This window comes from Equus asinus, chromosome 16 (genome assembly GCF_041296235.1).
Source record: "Equus asinus isolate D_3611 breed Donkey chromosome 16, EquAss-T2T_v2, whole genome shotgun sequence".
NCBI lineage: Eukaryota > Metazoa > Chordata > Mammalia > Perissodactyla > Equidae > Equus > Equus asinus.
Window position 1 is genome coordinate 3,355,920 of NC_091805.1, and position 21,723 is coordinate 3,377,642.

The 21,723-nt window shown below is 46.5% G+C and overlaps 1 protein-coding gene across 3 annotated transcripts in view; it reads left to right on the forward strand.

Annotated features, from left to right (window-relative positions):
* The window catches only part of ROR1 (receptor tyrosine kinase like orphan receptor 1), a 356,983-nt gene that overhangs the window by 306,243 nt on the left and 29,017 nt on the right, over positions 1 to 21,723 (forward strand). For all 3 annotated transcript variants that reach the window (XM_070486465.1, XM_044749031.2, XM_070486466.1), the window contains 3 exons: positions 15,538 to 15,665; positions 17,246 to 17,563; positions 19,149 to 19,394. In XM_070486465.1, the coding sequence (XP_070342566.1) occupies positions 15,538 to 15,665; positions 17,246 to 17,563; positions 19,149 to 19,394 (692 nt within the window). The remainder of the gene's footprint in view (positions 1 to 15,537; positions 15,666 to 17,245; positions 17,564 to 19,148; positions 19,395 to 21,723) is intronic.

Below are 21,723 nucleotides of genomic sequence, written 5' to 3' on the forward strand. Positions count from 1 at the left end.
CAGACCTTCTGACTTCAGCTTCCTAGGCACTGGCATTTCCTAGTTTTCTTCAGCCCTTTCTGAGGGCGCCGTTCACTTACCATCTCAACCCAAATGTTCCTCCTCAGCTCTCCATTTTGGTAAGTGCGGTCTTTGCCTCATTCACTTACGCGTCCATCCATCCTCAACATCCAGGTACTGGATACTTGAGAGTGAACGCCCCTTTAAGGGAGGGGCTCTGCCGACCTACTGCTTCATACCCAAGGGTGGGAACAGTGCCTGGCACCTGGTAGGCTGTCAATAAACACGTTTTCTGACTGACTGCCATGTGCTGGGATACCAGAGATCAGGAGATGACCAGGGACCTCAAAGAGCGCAGCTGTCCAGTGGAGGTCACAGGGTGTCCTGCAAGCATTTGCAGCCTGTTCTCGTGTTCTCTCAAGTCTCCTCTCCAGGCTTACTCACTAGCTCCTCAGCCATTCCTCTTGTGATGTGATTTTCCTTCTCTTCACCAACCTGGTCTCTTTGCTTTCCATGAATGATGGTGTGTGGATAGCCCTGTTGAACTCATGCTCCAACTGACATCTGACCAGTATAGAGGAAGGCAGGATGGCTCCTCCCTCGTTTCAGAGAGTATATTACTAGCCATGAGTGCCTCTAACGTCAGGCAACTGTTTCAGTAGCTACCTTCCCTCCCTGACCAGTAGAATATATCACCAGTCAATATCCCATCCCGTACGCCACAGGAAGCCTCGCCTTCCTCAACATCTCTCTTCACATCATCTCTCTGGAGAGTTAGTTGAAGTCTGCCAGTCGGGAAGGGAAACTAGAGATCATTCAAATGAAACACAGTATAAAAGTGGTTATTAGGCCACTGCCATGTCTGTAAATCTTCTCAGCACAGAGCTCAGTGACTATGATGAAGGACCGATGAGGTATTTGGCACTAGTCATTACGGGGCACCCCAGCTTGTTGTACTATTGCTTATTTTCTTGACTATATTTATTTTGGTATTCAGTGGATTTGGTTTTGCCATGTTGGACTTAGGACATTATTATCCTTGGGATTTATAAAGAACATTGTGCGTGGCATGACATGAAGCCAACTTAGAAAACCCAAATTTGCCATTTAACTAACTGTGTGATCTCGGGCAAGTGGCCCATCTCGCAAGTTCTCAGTCTCTTCATCCAATAAGAATAATAATGCCAACAGAAGAGTGGGCAGAGAAAATGCACAAAACGTGCAAACGCATTACATAATAATTAATATAAATGTTTTACACGCGTGAACATATGAAAAAGATGCTTAACTTCACTAAGGACAAAAATGAAATATGATCTTAAACAGTGATAACACCTTGTTGGTACCTTCATGGGTACTTATTAGCAGTACACACAGGGACATAGACACCATCCTATTCTGATGGTAGAAATATAACTATAACAGTTTTCTTGGAAGACTGGAAATACATGTAAAAAAGCATTAAAGATGTGCATACCTTTGACCTAGAAAACAATTCCATTCATTGTTTTTAGCCTAGAGAAATTGTCATAGATGTGTGTAATGATTCATACACAAGGATATTCATCTCAATAGTTTTATAAATAACAAAAAGTTGGATACAACCTAAATGTTTCATTGCAGCCACTAAAAACCATATTTTAGAAGAATATTTAATGATGTAGAAAATACATATTACGTTAAAAAGAAGAAATTATGTTTAGTATAATTCCTGTTTGTAAAAAGAATTGAGTTGCGTGTTTATATGTATGCATGACAAATATTTGCTACATGTTAACAGATTTTCTGTGGTTCTGGATGTATGGGGATTATAATTCTCTTCTTTGTGCTTCTCTCTATTTTTCAAAATTTCCACAACAATCATTGTCTTTTGAAAGGTGGGTTCAGTATCCCTTTATGTATCTTACAAGCATGTGGCGAGACTCTAAATTTAAATTACAATGTCTACGTGGAAAGTTGTACAAATTTACCTCCTTTTTGTCAGATGTTACACTCATCTCCTAGTTTGCTCTTATTTCACACTCCCTTCTCGCTCCCTCCTTCCCTTTCCTGTCCCCACCAAGCCTTTCCTTTCTTCGCTCTCTCTCTCTCTCCCTTCCCTCCAGGCTCTGCGTTAGCCCTGCTCCTGTCCCTGGGGGCATTGCTCAGCTGCGATGGGAGTCAGAGTCAACAGCTTGCTGACCCTGATCTGAAGCTCGGTTGATCCAAACTGAGCAAGAAGTGAACAAGTTTCTCACATTTCCTTCCAGACTCTAGTAGCCTGACACATCCTGGATGAATCAAGGCCGTGTGAAGTGTCTGTCCATCCGTTCAGAGCTGAGCTCTTGTCATAGAGGACTCAATTACCAACTTCTCAAAAGCTCCTGGGCTGGGAGGCTGTTCTTTTCTTCTACACCCCGAATGTTGGATGCCTCTGCCTTCCAGCACGACTCGAAAATAGCTTTGTCAAACAAAGCGGGAACACTAGGAGTTTCCTGACATTTTCATAACTACGAGCATATGATTTGCAGTTCATATTGAATAACGATGTACGAAATCTGCCAAGAAGGCCCCAAATACTATTTCCAGCACTGGTTCCTAACCAGTTACAGCTGCCTCACCACAGACTGTGAGCACAATAGCCTACCATGTTCCATGGCTCCCCCACTTGCAAAGTTTGTATTGAGTTAGTGGGAGTCATTCTAATAGGGGAAGTCACTCTCCTGGAAAGCATTTAAGATGAATAAAGCTAAGGGCTTAATGTTCTAATGAAAAAATTTGTCAATATTTAAATCAAACGTGTGAACACTAAATGTTTTTACATATGTTTGCTGCAGAGGTTTTGAGGCGGTCTCTGGCTTTCCAGACCCAAATAAAGTAGATAGATGCACTGTTAAACTTTCGAACAATGACAAAGAAAAACATGGAGCAATTGCTTCACTCAAAGCCTGCCAGGAGATTAATTGCCTAAGAGATGTATTTTATGCAGTGTCCAAAAACTGCAGAATCTACAGGAGTGCCTTGCATTCACTAGGAGAAAACATATGTCACCTCTCACCAAAGATGTTTATGTCTTTTCACAAACCTGTCTTTTTTCAGCCTAAAGACATTCCAACTGGAAATGACTACAAAGCCAGGAGTTGATAGGTTAGGGGTGTTTAGTAATGCTTAAAATAATACCCTCATGGAGTCAGATACGATTCTGTACGGCGAGCTCTGTGTAACAGCAACCTGGACCCTGGGGACTGCAAAGCCTTTTTGTTTCTGGTTAGAGAAACTGGTGGGAGGGAGTGGGGAGCCTGCCTTTGACCTGCCAGCTCTGAAACTAACAGATTTGGGGCTGCAGGCTCCTGGGGCGCTAGCTAAGTGCACTTAAGAAGTAGGGATGGAACCTGCCTTGGTCCACCTTTGGGATTGTCTTCCAACAAGGGCTTGCTGAAGGCCGATGGTGTTAGAGTGTGAGGAAGTCTGTGCAGCCATAGCTGAGAAGCAAGCTGCAGTTCCATCAACATGTAATGGTGCCTTCTACCAACCGGGTTAAATGTACGGGGCTCTGCTGGGAGTAAGATTGGGGATGGGTTAAGACTACAGAGGAACATAAGAACAGCTGCTGCCCTCCAGGAACATTCTGTCTGGAAGAACAGACACCTCAACAAATATTCACAGTATAACAAAGTAAGTGCAGGATGCTCGAGAAAGCCTACCTTCTCCTGGACTAATCTGGGGGTTTTCGGGAAAGTCTTTTAAAGGAGATGAGACTGAACCAAAACTGGAAAGTTGAAGGACAGTGAGCCAGGGCAAGAAAGGTGACAATGGATTTCTTGGAAGGGAAATAGCCGAGGTACAAATGTCTGTAACAGTGTGGTATGTAGGGCTGTTCTTTATTACTAGGGCCTGGAGTCCAAGAGGGGCAATGGCAGGAGATGGGGCTGCAGACAGGGCCCATCATTTGGGGGCCTTGTGAGCTCTGTTAATGTTGTAGGTCTGTCACCAATGGATTTTATGCCCTGGAGAGTCACTACAGATGGGAGCAAGAGATGAGCTGACCTACCTGTTAGGTAGGTCATTCTGCAGCAGTGTGAAAGATCAACTGACAGGGTCCAGGATGGATGTAGAGACCAGTTAGGAGGATGCTGCAGCCCTCCTGGTGGGACGTGATGAGAGCTTAGACTAGAGCGACCCTGAAAGGTTAGAATTGGAAAGACTCTATCAGATAGTTCAACTTCTATACTATACAAATGGACGACTGAGGACAACAGGGGGTAAGTGAGCTATCCAAGGTTATAAGGAAGTAACGCTTGGTGGTGGTCAAATCGGGACAAAGGACCCTGGTCTTCTGATTTCCAGCCCAGTGACTTTTCCACTCAACAATGCCAAGATCAGTCCCAGCATCCTTCTCCTTAGGTCATGTCCGAGAGAAACTTGAAACTTACTTGGCCAGCCATTTCCTGTCAATATCTAGGAGGTAGGAATCGTCCTTACTGGATAGCGAGACTCTGTTTCAAGCAAGACCGCCTGGGAGGGATCTTTCTGTTCATCTTCTCTCTCTCTGGCTTTAGGTCTCTCCCTCACCCTTGCCACACTCTTCTCCTCCAGAAAAGCTTCTCCAATGACTGCTTACAGAATTCTCTCCCTCTGCCTGAGTCTAAGCGTTGCACAGCGCAGCCTAGCTCCTTTTCTCGAGCTTGTTTTCTTGCGAAGTTATTCTAACCACTCTGTCCTTGATGAGCTCTGAGACAATTTGGAGGACACTAGTCCAGTAAAATCAAGATCAGCTATTTCCATCCAAAACCTTTCCTCATCTATATACGTGTAACCATTTACACGGCAGCATTATCTGTGCAAATAATGCTTGTATTGTCTCCTTTTCACTAAATTGTTTGTGTTCATATTTTCATGGATATTTTTATTAGCCTTATAGTATTCCTTATAGTGGAAGCAGCAGGAAATGTGGAGTGAGGCCTAAGGCTTTGGGTAAGAGACTTAGTCTCTGAACCTCAGTTTCCTCAACTATAAAATGTGGATAATGCTGCTACCTTGAGGCTCCTGGCATGTGGTAGGTGACAGAAAGCATTCATCCCCCTGCCTTTTTTTTGGTTGTTTCTGGCTTGGGGCAATATAGTATTTTCATAGACATCTAGGTATGATTACAAATGATATCCATAGCTAAAAGTGAAAGGTCATTTTTTAAATCTACCTCAAAGCTAAGAATATTGTTGAGCACAGAGTAAATTGATGATTTGCGGGACATAGAATGGAGCACAGAGGGCCCATCACTGTAACGGGACAGGAGGCCGAGTTCATGGAGCAGGCCAAGTCAGGGAGAAGTAGCCGTTTAATCAGACTTCTCTGTTTAAAGGCTAACCCCAAGTCCTGGCCTTTCTGACTTCATCAGCCATACCCACTTCTGTCCCCAACAGCTCCGCGAGTTCACACACGTGCATAATTTTACACATGACTGATCTCTGGTGCAATGAGAAGGAACTGTGAGATACAAATTATAAAAAAGGAAGTGGGAGAAAGAGCTTCCAGGTAGAAATCTAAGCCAATGTAAGCACTATGGCGGGGTGGGGTGTTGTCTGCTTTCTTCTCTCCAGTTCCTAGAATGGTACCTGGTACATCGTAGGCACATGGATACATGTTTCTACAATATATAAAGCAGAAAGGGAACTTATACTTCATAAGCAGCTACCATGAGTGCATACTTTGTGTACATCATCTTATTTAACTCAGCAGTTTACAGATGAGGAGATCGAGCCTCAGAGAGATTACACCCCGAGCCACACGGCTGGAAGGCAGCAGTCAAGGTTGAACCCAGTTCTGTGGGTCTCCAAAGCGTGGGTCTTTGCACTACATGGCACTCTGGCCATCTAACTACTTGGTGAGCTTGGTCAGGTCACATAGGCACTCACTCTTGTTTCCTTCAAGTTCTTCGTCCCGTTCCATACCGATGCCTCCAGCTGGCCCCTTCCCGTTTTCTGCCACCTCTGACGTAGGCTCAGCTCTCTCCATTGAAACAGCTGGACGTTCTGACTCCACATCTTGGGTTTATGATAGGCCCTTGTGAGAGTTGATGGCCTCTGTCCTTTCAAGCCGAACCTGCCATCTTGGGCCCTAATCTCCAGCCGTAGATCTCCAGTCCTGCCATTTGCCACACTGTCACTAATCGCATCGCTTCTGGTGTCCCCTTTTCTTTGGTATAAAATCCACTCCCTTTTCTTTTTTTTTTAATTATAATTTTAAGGTGGCAAATTTAAAATAGGACTATGTTAGAAAGACTTGAGGGGAGCATGAAAGCGAGAGTTGAGTCCTCAGAGAAGGTAAGGTATGCTGAGCCTCCCTAACCCCCAGGTGGTGCAGGTGAAGACTGCCCCTCCCCGTTACTCCGGCTGAGCCTCACTCTGCCTCCAGCCCCACTTATCTTGGCTAGCCTACTATTTAATCCGTGACCTGTTGAATTATTCCTCTTTGAAGCTACCACCTCCTCCAGAAGCCCTCCCAGCCTCAATTGGATGCCCTTTCTTCTATTCTCAGCACGAGGCTTCCACAGACTTGCTGGTTGAGAAGAAGGAGGGATGGGAAGAGAGAAGGAGGGATGGGGGAACGGAGATCATATTTACCACACTCACGTTTCTCCCCCGCTAGACTGTAAAGTCCTGGCCATCAGGGATTATATCATTGGTACCTGAACGTCGAGAATAGAGGGCTTCCCCTCTCTCTGCTCTGCAATTTCCCATTCTAATTAAAGCACCTCAAAATCCACCCCATTCCTCATGGCTCCTTAAAGAGCCCATTGGGTTTCACAACTCTGACCCCAAGACACCTTGTCTTACAGGTGTCACTTGTCCAATTACAATATCCCCATTTGGTGCATCACAAATCAATCCTCATTTTAATGTGATTTCTGCCTCTGCTGCAATTTTTAAAGTGTGTAAGATTCTGTGTTTGATACGGGCACCCCTGTATTGCCTGGTTGGGGTTAGAGGAGGAGGCATTGAACTTGCTGTTACTTTATGGAGGCTCGAAGACTTTCATAACTGCCATCAGCAGAAGGACTGGGGAACAAAGCTGAGATGAAACAGAAAAGCAAGAATCGGGGATTGGGTTTCACCCCACTTCTGAGTAGTAAGATGAAATTAAAACCCTCCTATGAAGTCTCTAAATTCCCTTTACCACTCTTTCCACAAATCTCCTCTTTTTTCAACCCATGGCCAAAGGCATAAAAGGAAAGTGAAAAAAAAAAAAAATCAAAGCAATTGTAGTAACACTTGTGATAGAAAATCTGACCAGATTGGTATGCGTGAATTTCATATTATCCTAAACCCCCATTATTCTCAGTGGGCAAATCTAGGGGGTTGTTTGAATGCCTGATATTGGAGAACTGCCAGACCATCCAAAGGGTTTCTAATGAGGACTCAGGGGCCCCGACCCTGGGGGCTCCAGGTCCCACCTCTGCATTCCCAGCTCCAGCCTAAGCTCAGGGGCAGAGTAGGTCCTTCATGGGAGGAAAAGTAACAACACCCGGGGGCATCTCAGGAGGTCAAGGCCACCCCACCATGAAAACCTCAGTAAAGAGGAGAAGGTAAAACTCACTCCTCCTCTTGAGTGATCTGTGTTCTTGCAAATACTGCACTAGCGCAGTCCTGTCATTTTAAATGTGTGCTTGCGTAGGACTAAAATGTGTCACACACCTAACTTTCCCTCGAATTACATTTGTGAGATACCAGCCTGGGTGATTCTGCTCCTTTTCCGAAGTGCAGTGCAACCCTCCTTGCAGACTTCATCCCCCTTTCTAAGATGGACACAAACGACGACGGTGTGCTTCTCTGGAAACTATGCCAGAACATTATTCATCGGTTTGTTTTAATGGTTCATGGCCAACAACAAAAAAAAAACTTTTAAAATTTAATTTAAATTTTTAAAGCAAAAATGTGGCGTGAGAAAGAGCAAGGGCCTCTTTTGCTAAGGAGATACATAGTAACAATTGTCAGTGTCCAGGTGTGGGAGACAGCGCAGGATGCTCGCCCAGGCACCTCGAAGTGCCTTGTGCGTTCCAGGAAGAGAAGAAGGAATAGCAGGGTGAGCCGAACTCTCAGAAGGCGTTGGGATTGAAGTCTTCCCTGTGAGTCATCGCCCTCTGGGTCCACTCGCTTTGACGGGCTCACTTTAAAAGCTGACCTTAAAGGTCAAGTATGTTAACGTGTTACCCTCTTCGGTGCCCACTTTCAAATGGTCTTTAGAAGACGGAGTTTGTAGGAGATCTTTGGGACCACGTATTTAACCTGTAATCTCTTGACCACAGCCAGCCCGAGGCAACGTAAACTTCCAGTACCGGCCGGCTCGCCTCCAGGGTGCTCACCTTCTCTCCTTCACTCCCACCAGCTCTCCACTGTGTTTGTCCTGAGGCCCCCTCTTCAAGGGCCTTCTGTTCTAAGGTGTGTGCCGTTAAAGCCGATGAAACAAATTATGCCACCCGGTTGGCAGTTAACCAAGGATGCTTCAAGGCTCAGAGTCTCCTCAGGAAAAGGAAGCAGGTATTTTTAGAGAGGTGGTAACTTTTTAGACCACATCACATTGTATTCTGCCCTTATAGTTTCCATGTCTCTGAGCTTTTATCCACATTGGATAATTCTGCATCCTTGACTTGGATTCTTAATTTTATCACGTATCCCCTTTGTAACAAAAAGACAGAGTGATTTTCACCTTTGAGAGGTCTGACCCACCTCCCGAGGGAGAAGGTGCGTCTGAGGTCGGAAGCTTTGCACCAGCCCCGAGGTTACCAGTGCAGCCTCAGCCGTGGCCATGCTTTAACCGAATCAGCTAATACGTGGCCTGAGTTACAAATTTAAAAAGGAATACTTTCCATCCACGTATGGACATGATGATCTTTGGGAAGTTACTGGGGAGTTCTAAATGCCTGAGTAAAGTGCAATTACTCCCCACGTGAGAGAGCGTAGCCACACTTGGCTACGCTGCTTCCTGGAGCACACCTAGGAAATACTGCATCTCTCTGAGTGGATGGTGGTTCCTTCAGACCAAGACTCAGGGCTTTGGGGGCAGGCGTCTCAATGGGACTTCACCTCCAGGGCCCGACATGGGCTCTTGAGAGGGGCTGAGTGGGGTACATTCAGATCTGTCCCTGGGAGGCTGCCGCACTGTGGGCCTGCAGAGCCCCTCTCTCTGGCATTACAGTTGAAGAACCAGGAGCATCGGAACCAAGAGGCCACCTGGTGCCAGGTGAATGCCAGTGCTCCCAGGCCGGTCTGCTTGGGAGCCACCCACAGGGCTCTCCCGAAATCTCGCCCCAGTTCCGAGGCTTAAAATTCCAGCTGTTGGCCCTCTCCCAAGGCCCTTCTACCTTGTCCCTTGGGTATACATGAGATTTGTTTTTAATTGAGGTGAAACTCACATTAGTTAAAATTAACCGTTTTAAAGTGAGCGATTCAGTGGCAGTTAGTACATTCACAGTGTTGTGCGACCAACACCTCCATCTGGTTCCAAAACACTTCCCTCACAACAAAATGATGCTGAATACCATGGAGTAGTTACGCCCTATTCTACCTTCTCCCCAGCTCCACCAGTCTGCTTTCTGTCTCCATGGATTTACTTATTCTGGATATTTCATATAAGTGGAATCATGTAATATATGGCCTCTTGTGTCTGGTTTACTTCATTTGGCATAATGTTTTTGAGATTCTTCCACACTGTAGCATGTTTCAGTGCTTCATTCCTTTTTTATGGCTGAATAATATTCTGCTGTATGAGTCTACCACATGTTGTCTCTCCCTCCATCTATTGATGAGCACGTGGCATTGTCTGCACTTTTTGGCTGTTGTGAACAGTGCTGCTATGAACGTTTGTGGACGAGCCCTTGTTTTCAGTCCTTTTGTTTGAGTGCAGTTTTATAGTCACCAGAGTACCTTTGCATCCACTCTCTTCCCAGTGAGGAAAGGCGTGCATTTTAACTGGTCTTATTACCCCAGACGGGGACTTTTTAGGGCCTCACTCATCAGCAAGAATCAGTTCGGCTGGTCAGGTCTGTTGGGCCTGCCGACACCCCAGGAAATCCAATGAGGGAGAAAGTGGTTTCCAGTTGGGAGGGTGCTTCCGGTACAGAGAAGGCTCCACGTCACTGGGCCATCCTAGGACAGCTCCACCTGGATTACATCTGTTGCAGTCCTGCTGGTCAGTCAGGCACTGGCCTTCTTTCCACCTCTGTACAGCTAGGGTGTCAGCTCTCCCTCCCCCAGCGTGTTTGCTGAGCTGTGCTCTGCATGGGGGCTGGAGTTATGAGGCTGAATCAGACAGTGCCGTTGCCTTAGAGTAGGGACCAGGTGAACGCGAGACGGATGGACAGAATATGAAGTCAGAAACGTGTGGGCACAGCATGTCAAAGGCCCTGAGGGGGCAGCGGTTAGTGACTCACTTTCCTGGGGGAGTTAGGAGTGTCTGGATCTTAAAGATGAGAAGACTTTGCTGGAAAGAGGGTAGGGGTGGTCCAGGCCTCAGGAAGAGCATGGGCCAAGCCTTGGAAGCAGCGAAATGCAGTCCTGTTTGGAGCCTAGCAAGGTCCTTAGCGTAGCTGGTGTCACGGTTTCGTGGGCTTGACCAGCAGGACGTGAGGCTGGAAAAGCAGGCAGGAGCTAGGGAAGGGCCTCGGGGGCTGCATCAGGAAACCGGCGTGAGTGGGGACCGATGATGAGTGTGAGGCAGGAGACGCCCCGATCAGGTCTGTGTTTTGAAAAGATCACTTGATGACAAAGTGAATGATGAGCCAAACGAGGCAGATCCCCTCCATTAACGACTCCCGCCCCCTCCCCGGTCTGCCTTCTCTGCCATCCACCTGGCACGAGGCTGGCCCTGGACCCACGCGCAGTCAGGCAGACGGCTTTCCTCTTCCATGCACACTCCTCCCAGCCTCCCTCGAAGTCCTGCTTTCAACACAGAGGGAGCTGCGCACAGCCGCTGATGCAAGTCAGTCCACACCGACATCTTCCGCCATCTCTCCCGGAAGCGTCTGAATTTAGAAGTAGGCCAACCTCAGACAAATAAGGGAACTGTCAAGGATGGGAACGCAGCCACACCGGAACAGGCTCAGAGGGAGTTTTATAAGGTTGTTAGAAAGATTAAATGAGGTCATCTGAGGGCCTTCCTGACACCCCCACACCATAGCTTCTCCTGTTCTGTCTGCACACAGTAACCCCCACCCCGCCACCATCCTGTAAGACTTTCTTTTCTTTTTTTTTTTTTACTTTTTATTTTGAAATATTTTTATATTTAAGAAAAGTTGCAAAAACAGTACAGAGAGTTTCCGCATGTCCTTCATCCCATTTCCCCTCCTGTTAACGTCTTGCAAAAACATGGACTCTTATCAAAAGTAAGAAATTAACATTGGTACAAGACAACTAACTAGTCTACAGACCTCCTTCGGATTTCTCCAGTTTTCCGCTAATTTTACGGGTTTCTCTTTAAGTCGTGTGTCGAAGACCACGGTTGAGTTGCTCTCCTGTCCCACTTACCTGTGAAGCCTGCCTCAGGAGCCCTGCCCTCCTTGGAAGCACTAAAGAGCGCAGGGGGCCTCCCATGGTCCAAAGTTGGCACAGCTCCATTTTGGCATTGGTTTGGGGTATTCCGCATCTTTTCACTACCCCTCCCACCCCCCCACAGCCCACCTACCCATCCTTTCTCCACCTTTCCTTCTCCCCGCTCTCAAAACCTACGTCGTGGGCTTCCGTGCCCCATACTGTCCAGTGCGCTTTTTGCATTTCCAGAGTTCTCTTCTTTGCTCACAGACCCAAGAAGTCTGCCCAGAAATTGTGGCTATTGACTCTCACGGTCACTGAGAAGGGCCGTGACTTGCACTGGCAGGGTCCCCTTCTCTTGGTTCACATGGTTCTGCATGGACACTCCTACTGCTGCCATGCTGGTGCCACTCACTCTTAGCCCCGTGTGACCATCCCTCATAAGCTCCTGCCCTGGGGAAGGGGGAGAGCCCGGAGGTGCAGGACAAGCTGTGTCTGCTTTTCCCGTCGCGTGACAGTGAATTTGGAAGGTTGGGCTGGCAACGTGGTAACTAAATTACCTTGATGAGAAACACGAGCTCCCATCACAGAGCACCCTGCGTCTTGCCTTCACAGCAAGGGAGCTGGCGCGTGCTGGTGCCAGCGCTGTGATGGATGGCCAGGCCACGTGCCCATTCACCAGGCACTTTTCTTCTGCAGGGAACGCGGCCTCAGGCACGCTCGCTGCAAGTGCCCTGGCACTTTTGCTGCCTTGGCGCTTCGTGTTTTTAATTTGCTGAGCACGAGGACATCAAGGATGGAAGAAGTGTGAGCTGGAGGAAAGCATAAAGCTGATGAACGCTGGAGGAGCATTTGTTTCCCTCCAGCCAAAGCCAGCAGGAAAAATGGAAAGGATAAAAGGCGATTGTGACTTTATGCTTAAAAGAAAACATTTCTGCCACCCAGCAGACCCCAAAGCATCTTCACAGCAGAAAGTCCCTGTGAGCAGTGCCCGAACTTCTGGAACAAAACCATTGGGAAGGAAGCTGTACACCACGCTTACAAGCTCTAGTTGTAGGCAAACCGCTCTCTTCTGCTTGCCGCGTAACTTTGGACAAGCTCTTTACTCTCTCCGACCCTCAGTTTTCTAATCTGTAAAATGGGAATAATTGCACCTTCACCGTGTTCATTAGATTACTGTCAGGATTAAATGACTTAATGTCAATTTTATACGTAAGTGAAACTTAACAGTGCCTGGTACAGAATAAAGGCTCTTTATAAAATCTCTTGTTTATAATTACGCTTTAATTAAGCCTAATTTAGTTAAAAGTAGTATTGAAAAAAAGTAATATTGAAAAGCAGAACATCATTCCAGGTCCAACAACATGGTGTAATGGCTTGAGCTTGAATTTTAAGCTTAAATCCCAGCTCCATCATTTACCGGCTGTGTGAATTTGAGCCAGTTACTTAACTTCTCTGAACTTACATTTCTCCCTCTGTAAAGTGAGGATCATAACACCACACAGGGGGCTGCTTTGAAGAAAGCATTTCACGCAGCACCCAGCACAGAGAGCGCAGACGCTTAATCGGGTTTGCTTTTCTGGTGCTGTGGTTCCCGACCCCATTCCCATCCCTGAGAGCTTCGTAAGGGGCAGGAACACCTACGCTGCATCCCCAGAGAGCATGATGATGTAGGAGGGCCGGGCTGGGGCTTGCACGCTGGTATTTTCGCAGCTTCCGAGGAGATTCTCACAAGCAGCCAGGCCTGAGAACGACTGCCCAGCAGAGGACGTGACATGCTGTTTCTTTAGTTTGTTTTGTTTTTTATATCCGTCCCCCAAGAAACCGGCCAGCGTATCAGGAATTCTGGACCCAGGCAAAAATTTGGTACACCTGCGGCTCTAAGCCCTCGGTAAGAAATATGAGGCCGGGGCATTGCATTCCATTTTATTCTGGAGAAACGTATTCAAAGAGTCTTTTTAGACTCTTGAACTGGAAAGGTGGTAAGAAGTTTAGCCTAAGCCTCACATAAAATATGGGAACTCCCAGTAGGTCGGGATTTATATCTGGGGTAATTCGAGGGTTTTGTCCTCCCAAGAGATATAAATTGAGGCCTTGAGAGCTTAATGTGGGGGAGGAAGACGTGTTCTCATAATGACACCTCAAAAATCCAGGGCTCTGCTAATGCCTGGGGGTGGAAGAGCGTCATCTGTAATGCAGGGGGTGGCGTGGGGGGCATTCTGGTCTCAGGGCTTCGGTTTCCGAGATCCAAGACTGGGTCATCGAGAAACTTCTTTCTCCCCATAGGTTTATGGTATTAGTTACCCAATAAAAGTGGGGTTAATTTTACAACCCAAGTAAAATTTAAGCCAAAAAGGCTTCACCATTACTCCAGGATTTATGAAAGTAAACATGTGGAGTGCTTGCAGGGTTTTGCAACATTAAAATTTCAGTGTCTTTATGTCAGGTGTATGATATATTCATTTGTATGCATACTTAAAGGTTCAGTTTTTAAGAGCTTTGCAGGACAAACTATTTTCCGGACTAAACTGAAGATGCTTCCCCCAGCTCCACCTTCACAATGACTGTCTTAGTGAGTAGGGAGTAGAAAGCAGCTGAAACTAGTGTCTTTTAATGGCCAGCTCGATCAGAGGTTTTTTCCACCTGGCCTCCTGTTATAGTAGCCTTCTAGATTCTTGAACCAAACTGTCAAGTTCCCACACTGAACCCCCAAGTGCAGAAGCCCAGGGCCATGTACCGCTGATCATGGTTGATTTTGCAAAGTAGGAGCTTAGTAAGTAATGGTCCTTTAAATAAATGCCTCCTTGGGTAATTGCAAGTCCTTTGATAATAATCATCTATGACCTCTATGTAGCTCTTTTCATAAGCTCTTCCGTTTCTTGATAGGATCCTCATGGCTTCCACTTATAGGACAGAGGGGTCACTTAATATCTTCGTCTCAGATAAGAAAGCCATCACTCAGAGGACTCAGAGCTTGCCTAAGTATACGCACATGCTAGAGCCAGGAAGAGAATTTTGTTCTTCTGACTTTTGCTCTAAAGTACTTTAACTTAGGAAGAACCAAAGAGGAGAAAAGGCATGTTGCTCCGACGATGTATTGATTCTGGGAGGTCAACAGGGGAGGAGTGCCAGGGAGAACCAGCAGCGTGGCAGGTAGCCTTTTGCTTGGCTGTGGTCTGCTTTTGAGAAGCAGCTGGAGGTTCTGCGCTCCGTGTCTTGAGTTTATCATGGGCCCTGGTGGGAGGTTATGGCCTCTGTCCTTTCAAGCTGACCCTGCCGTCTTGGGTCCTAATCTCCAGCCATTTGCCGCTCTGTCACTAATCACGTCGCTTCCGGTGTCCCCTCTCTTCAGAATAAAACCAACACACACCACACAGGCACCGTCTTTTTTTATTATTATAATTTGGAGGCAGCAAAATTTTTTAAAGATTATTTTTAAGAGTTTCAGGGGATCATGAAAGCAAGCATTCCATTGACGTTTTCTCTGGATTTCCTGGGACTTAGTAATGCCTTTGAGATCGTCGGGTGCTCGGTTTGCCCTGGACCCCTCTCTGCAGGGCAAAGATAAGCAGTCTTAGCAGTGAGGAGCCACGGAGCTGGGTGCCCTCTGGTTCCCCTCCAGCTGCACCCAGCTTCTCACTCGGGAACGCCCTAATTGACATATCAGTTGGAGTGGATCTTGGGGATAATGCGCCCACGCCTCCGTAGCCAATGAAGCAGAAATAATCTTGCTTAAAAAACACAAAACCGTCGAGCTTGTGCCCAGATCCCCAACTCATTTCCTCTTTACTCTCACAGCTACGTGTTTTCTCCCACATTTAAGGATGATTTTGTGCTTCAGCATGATTTTCTAGGGGTGAAGTGGACTTGACCAACGTGACCAGCAGATGTTTGAAGCAATGGATGGAACCCAGGTTAAAGTCTTGACGATACTGTGCCCGACTTCGCCCCCTAGCGACTGTTTCGGGCATCGCGCAGTCGGAGCCCACTGCCTGTGTATGTGCTGCGTCCGCTGACGTCTGTGCTCTGTTTTCAGAGATGAGTACGAAGAAGATGGATTCTGTCAGCCGTACCGGGGGATTGCATGTGCAAGATTTATTGGCAACCGCACTGTCTATATGGAGTCTTTGCACATGCAAGGAGAAATAGAAAATCAGATCACAGGTAGGTAACACCAATGAAATTATATTTATGCCTTGAGTAACTATTTTGCTCCCCCAAAGTTTTCTTGAGCTCTTCTCTCCACCGAGGGTTAGGCTAGGCGTAGCACACGTGAGTTAGTGGTGGAGGCCCCCTTGTACGATTTTGCACAATTAGTTCTTGGACCTCTTTCATTAGTGCCGTTGCGATGCCCGTGTGCCTGGGACCCTTCTAAGCCATTAAAATTTGCCTTTGAGAGTTTCGAATAAGGTCGCCAGCTTTAGCAAATAAAAATACAGGACGCCCGGTGACATATGAATTTCAGATAAACAACGGATAATTTTTTAGTATAAGTATGTCCCAAATGTTTATCTGAAATTCAGATGTTCTGGGTGCCTTGTAGTTTATGTGGCAACCCAAGGATTTAAGAGAGGCAAGAACAAACCAAGGCAGGCACAGAGAACAGCGAAAAGCCCAGAAGTGATGTCCTGTGAGGAATGTGAAGGAACTAAGAGGGGGCTGGGGCAGCTGTTGAACCTAGAGAAGCAACTATAGGAAGATGTAGTTACCACTTCCTGGAGCCCTCAGGCTTGCAAGAGCAAGGACTCTGAAATTCCAGAGAGCAGAAGTGGGACCGATGGGAGGAGCTATTGAAGCCACATTTCAACCTGATATGTGAACTTTTTTACAAGGTAGTCACAAAAATAAATGGGAGTTCTGATATAGATATTGGGTCACCCAATTATAATAATCCTCTCTTGGACGTTTTCAATGGACATCCGCTTACTGGGAAGTATTATAGTTAAAAAAAAATCTATTTAATTTTGTTTAACCTGGCGTTTCCCAAACTTGTTTGGCTGTGGAACTCTATTTTTCAAACACTATTGATATTCTACAGAATTAATGTCCTGAGGAATGTACTGTGGGAAAGAGTGCACCAACAACCTCGCAGGCTGCCTTGTGAGGTATAAGCTCCTTGTCGATGGGGGGCACAGAGGTTGCCTGGTGCTCTTTTTGTACACGGATCCCATCCCGACCGCTAACATTCTGTGATTCACACTGGAACAACTTAGTTGTGCTGTTTAAGGAGTTCCAAGTGAGTTGCCTCATTTTCAGAAGATGGAATAGAAAGTCTCCAAGCCACAAGGAAATTAAACAAGTTCCCAGCAACTCAGAGGCGGGACCCAGCACTCAATCCTGTGATCAGGGTCAGCCACCGCGTACGGCGAGTTCTGCCCCCCAGCTGTCCCATGTTTTGGGAACCTCACCAAACTCATAAAAAGTGCTGGATGAGACACACAGTTCTGTTGCTTTGTAGTAAAAATGAAAAATACATTGTGCTTTAACCTAATTAATTCTTTTTATTAGGAAACGGTACATATGTAACTTAATCCTGCTTTTTTAACTTTGTAGTCAAAAGGATTTTTTTTTCAAGCCAGTGAAAGTAAGCTGCTTGGACATCTGAAATGAATCTCCTTGCCTGGGCCCCGTCTGTGTGAGCCCCGCGGATTCCTTCCCCTGTGTGTTTATAGTCGCTATCTGTTGACTAGATAACCAGAGGAGATAAACCCACCCAGGAGTTAATCTCTGTGTCTGTCTTACAGCTGCCTTCACCATGATCGGCACCTCCAGCCACTTATCGGACAAGTGTTCCCAGTTTGCCATCCCCTCCCTGTGCCACTATGCCTTCCCCTACTGTGATGAAACCTCATCCGTCCCCAAGCCCCGTGACCTGTGTCGCGATGAGTGTGAAATCCTGGAAAATGTCCTGTGTCAGACAGAGTACATTTTTGCCAGATCCAATCCCATGATTCTGATGAGGCTGAAACTGCCCAACTGCGAGGACCTCCCCCAGCCGGAGAGCCCCGAAGCTGCAAACTGCATCAGGATTGGAATTCCCATGGCGGATCCTATCAATAAAAGTAGGTGGTGGCCCCTGGCCTTCTGTGCTGACTTGGGGGCCAGCAGCCCCCCCAGGCACAGTGAAAACTGGACCTTGATATACCGTAAGGATCCGTGTTAGTGTCAGGTTACCTTCTGGTGGGTAGTACCTCTTGGGGGCTGAGCCTTCAGTGGAGGGCTGGATGCCCACCTTCAAGAAGCTTCATGAAGATAATAATTTAAAAATATGGTTGCTGGTTCCTCAGTGACTACCATATGACCCAGCAATGCCACTCCTGGGTACATACTCAAAATAATTGAAAACAGGTGTTCAGACAAAAACTTGTACACGAGTGTCCATAACAGCTCTAGTCACAATAGCTAAAAGGTGGAAACACCCCAGATGTCCATCAGTGGATGAGTGGATAAACAAACTGTGGTACATCCACATAATGAAATATTATTCATCCATAGAAAGGAATAAAATCCTGTACATGCTACAACATGGCAGAACCTTGAAAACATTGTGATAGTGAAAGAAACCAGAGAGCATTGTATCATTCCATTTATGTGAAATATCCAGACTAGACAAATCCATAGAAACAGAAAAAGATTAGTGGTTGCCAGGGGCAGGGGGCGGGGGGAGAGGGAGTGACTGCTTAGTGAGTATAGGGTTTCCTTTTAGGATGATCTAAGTGTTCTAGAATGAGATAATGGTGCAGGTTGCACAACGTTTTGAATGTTCTAAATGCACTAATGATAAATTTTATGATATGTGTATTGTAGCACAATTTAAAATATATATATATATATATAGATGGGGCGTGCTTCCATCCTCTATCCTCTCACCACCATCAACAAGAGACTGTTCCTCTGTATGTTTCCCATTCATCTAGAATTAAATTCACTGGTAATTTTTAATTTCCTTTTGGTAGTTAATACTATTTTGTTAGTAAAATAAGGTAATGCATCTAAAATGCTTAGAACTGTGCTTAGCACATAATAATAGCAATATCGTCATCGTTATTAGTTATTACTATCATCTTATCATTAGCCCTCTCAATCTCCGTTTATCTCGGCTCAGCCGATTTTTGCATCCCTTTCTGTGGTCACCTGGGAGAAGTACTTAATAGGACCTGCGTCTCCAGGCGGTCCAGCCCCTCGGCACAGATGACCCTGACTCCTGTTAGAAACCCATACTTCACTGCCCCTCATACACGTTTTCTGTGAACTGGATTCTTTATCACACGGTGCATACCTAAGGCCATCAAGCAGAAATGGAAAGAACAGTTCCGCTTGAACCCCCTCTGAACCATCCCCTGGGAAGTTACTCCTGGGCTCCCAGCTGCGGCCCCAGTTCTAATTTTTTCTGTGTTCAATATTAAAAATACTTGTGGAGGACTGGTTTTATTCCTGAAGCATAAGCTTTAAATCCTCCCAGGAATGTAGCCGCACGGCTGCCCTGGGTCCTGGTCCAGGGAGCAGGGAGACGTCGCGGCCCCGGTCCCCCAGGGCGGCCGTGGCCGGCGGGGTCACGGCGCATCCACCCCCAGGAGCTGCTGGCTGGGGGCTCCAGCCTCTCCTCTGTCTCTTTCTCACTTTGGCCTTTTCTTTTGTGTTTCTCAGATCACAAGTGCTATAACAGCACAGGTGTGGACTACCGGGGGACCGTCAGCGTGACCAAATCAGGGCGCCAGTGCCAGCCGTGGAATTCCCAGTACCCGCACACACACACCTTCACCGCCCTCCGCTTCCCAGAGCTGAACGGGGGCCACTCGTACTGCCGCAACCCTGGCAATCAGAGGACTGCCCCCTGGTGCTTCACGCTGGACGAGAGCTTCCAGTCTGACCTGTGCGACATCCCGGCGTGCGGTAAAGAGCAGTTGTTGTCTTCCACCCCTCAGTCAGGGTGAAGGGTCCCACTCCCTCCCCTTCCCTTGGGAGAATCAGACAGGCGCAGAGGGGAGGGCGTAGCGTCTGGTCTCAAACTATGTTTCTAGGATAGATAAACCTTGCTGTTTCCACGTAACACACCTTTTGGTAGCAAAGCACACTCTTGAGGAGTGAACTGCTTTTATCCTGCAGCCATTGTGTTGGAGGCAACAGAGGCGCAGGTGGAACAGCTTATCACAAACATTCACGCAGAAAAAACCTGCCCCACAAGCATCCGTGTCCCAGGGCGCCACTTTAGCACAACAGGTGTATTGGAAGCAGAAAGAGAACTGTTTTCCCTGTGTCCTCGGAACGCCCACCAGGCAGCATAAGTCCGTAGCCATCACTCAGTCCCCCCGGGCCATCTGGATAAACTGTGTCCTGTGTCTCATCCTTTTATATTGCAGAAGTGTAGAAAGAAAATGAAATTCCTGGTCGGTTTGTTCCTTTTTCTAGAAAATGTTTGGAGGGTAGGAGAAAGAGAAGGAAATTGTTGGTGAATCCTGGAGTTTGGGACGATTTTGGAACTGATGGACCTTTCTGATCCTAGTTCTCAGAGATAATGTGAGCTGGGTTCCCCAGGCTTAGAGGGAGTCAGGATGTCACTGCTGGGAAAGGCACAGCAGCAAAATGGAGACAATAATGAAATACACCTGGAGTTAACTGTGGGACTAAATGGGTTGTTAATGGAAAAACTCTATGATGTCTGGAAGATAGTCAACGTTTAATAAATATTATCTGTTATAGATGTTAATATCAATATATAAGGAGGAATCTATGATCATTAATATATAGTCTCCATACATAGAGGAATGCTGGCTCTCAGGTTAGCAAATGTTGTTTGAGAGCCCGCTCTGGGGTGGGGAGTTGAAGGAGGAATGAAATGGGATTCACGTTATCATAATCATAACGCAGTGTGTATGATCCAGCAGAACTTAGCACACATGTTATGGAGCAAAGAAGAGGAAGGTAAAACATATAGAGAGGTCCATAAGAAAAGGGGATAAAAATACTAAAAGGAACCCTTAGTGACGAAAATTTGGGAACGTGTTATCCTACAAATTCATTCTTACGAGTTACCTGTTACCATATAGTCTTCTTCTGCACACTGGTTTTCTGGATGGTTAAATGTGCCACTTTGGAGAAGGACATGCCCAGACCCTGTTGTGTTGCTGAGATTTGCAATGCCTTCCTATGCAGCACCAAGAACAAATTGTGAAGTGAACTCTTCCAGCACCACCGGTGGAAACTTCAAAGCAAATTATCTTGTGTTTTTTCAAGTGGTTTGTGCTTAATAATTCATGACTTTTCCCACATGCTGTATTCAGCATTAATAGGAAAAGAATAAAAATAAAATGTAGATTTATAATCTTTTACTTACTTGCCCCATCCCTTCTCCTAAACCAGGTAAGGAGAGCTAAGGATAAAAGCACTACTTACGAGCACCTTCCATGGGGTTCTCGCAGGCTTTGTGAGTCCACATGCTCACACTGTGACAGGCATTAGCTACCCTATTTGCTGATAGAGAAGCTGAGGCTCAGAGAGCCTCAGAGTCACCCAGCAAGTGAATGGCTGGTCCGTCTGACTCCAGCCTCATCTTCCTGCTGCTCTGCAGGGGTGTCTCAGGATGCTGATGAGTGTCCTCAAGGAGACCAGATGAGTTATATTAAGGAAGAAACATGTTGTTTACTCCACTCTGGGTGAATGCCATTGTCCTGTAAGGTGACTTCTGACCCTTAATTTCCAATTGATGCCCTAGCAGAAGTAGGGAGGTAATTTGCTCATAAACTGGAAGATTTGTTGATAATCTGATTCAAGCTTTAGTACAATTAGTTTAAGTCAAGACTCTAAATTATACCTAGAAAGTGTTGGTTTTCATTTCAACGGCCTTCCTGAAGCAATCAGACCGAACACACGCTCTGAGGGATGAAAGACCCCTGAACAGTCTTTCGGACTGTGGACAGAGAGAGAAGGATCACCTGCGTCTGCCCTACACCTGCTGTGAGCCGGCTGGTACTCTGTGCTTTATGCATTCATCCCCATTTCAAACCCATAGCCAAATTGTGGGGTGGGTATTATTAGCATCTTCCGCTGAGGTTCAGAAGGGCTGAAGGACTCATCCGAATCTCGCGGCTGAAGGGGCTGGACTGGACCGTGAGCCCTCATCCATCTACATATGGCTCTGACCACAATCAAAGCTCATACTCCTTCCCAGACACTCTGCCTTCTCCCATTTAAAGATTCTTCAGAAATAACTAAAAGAATGCCA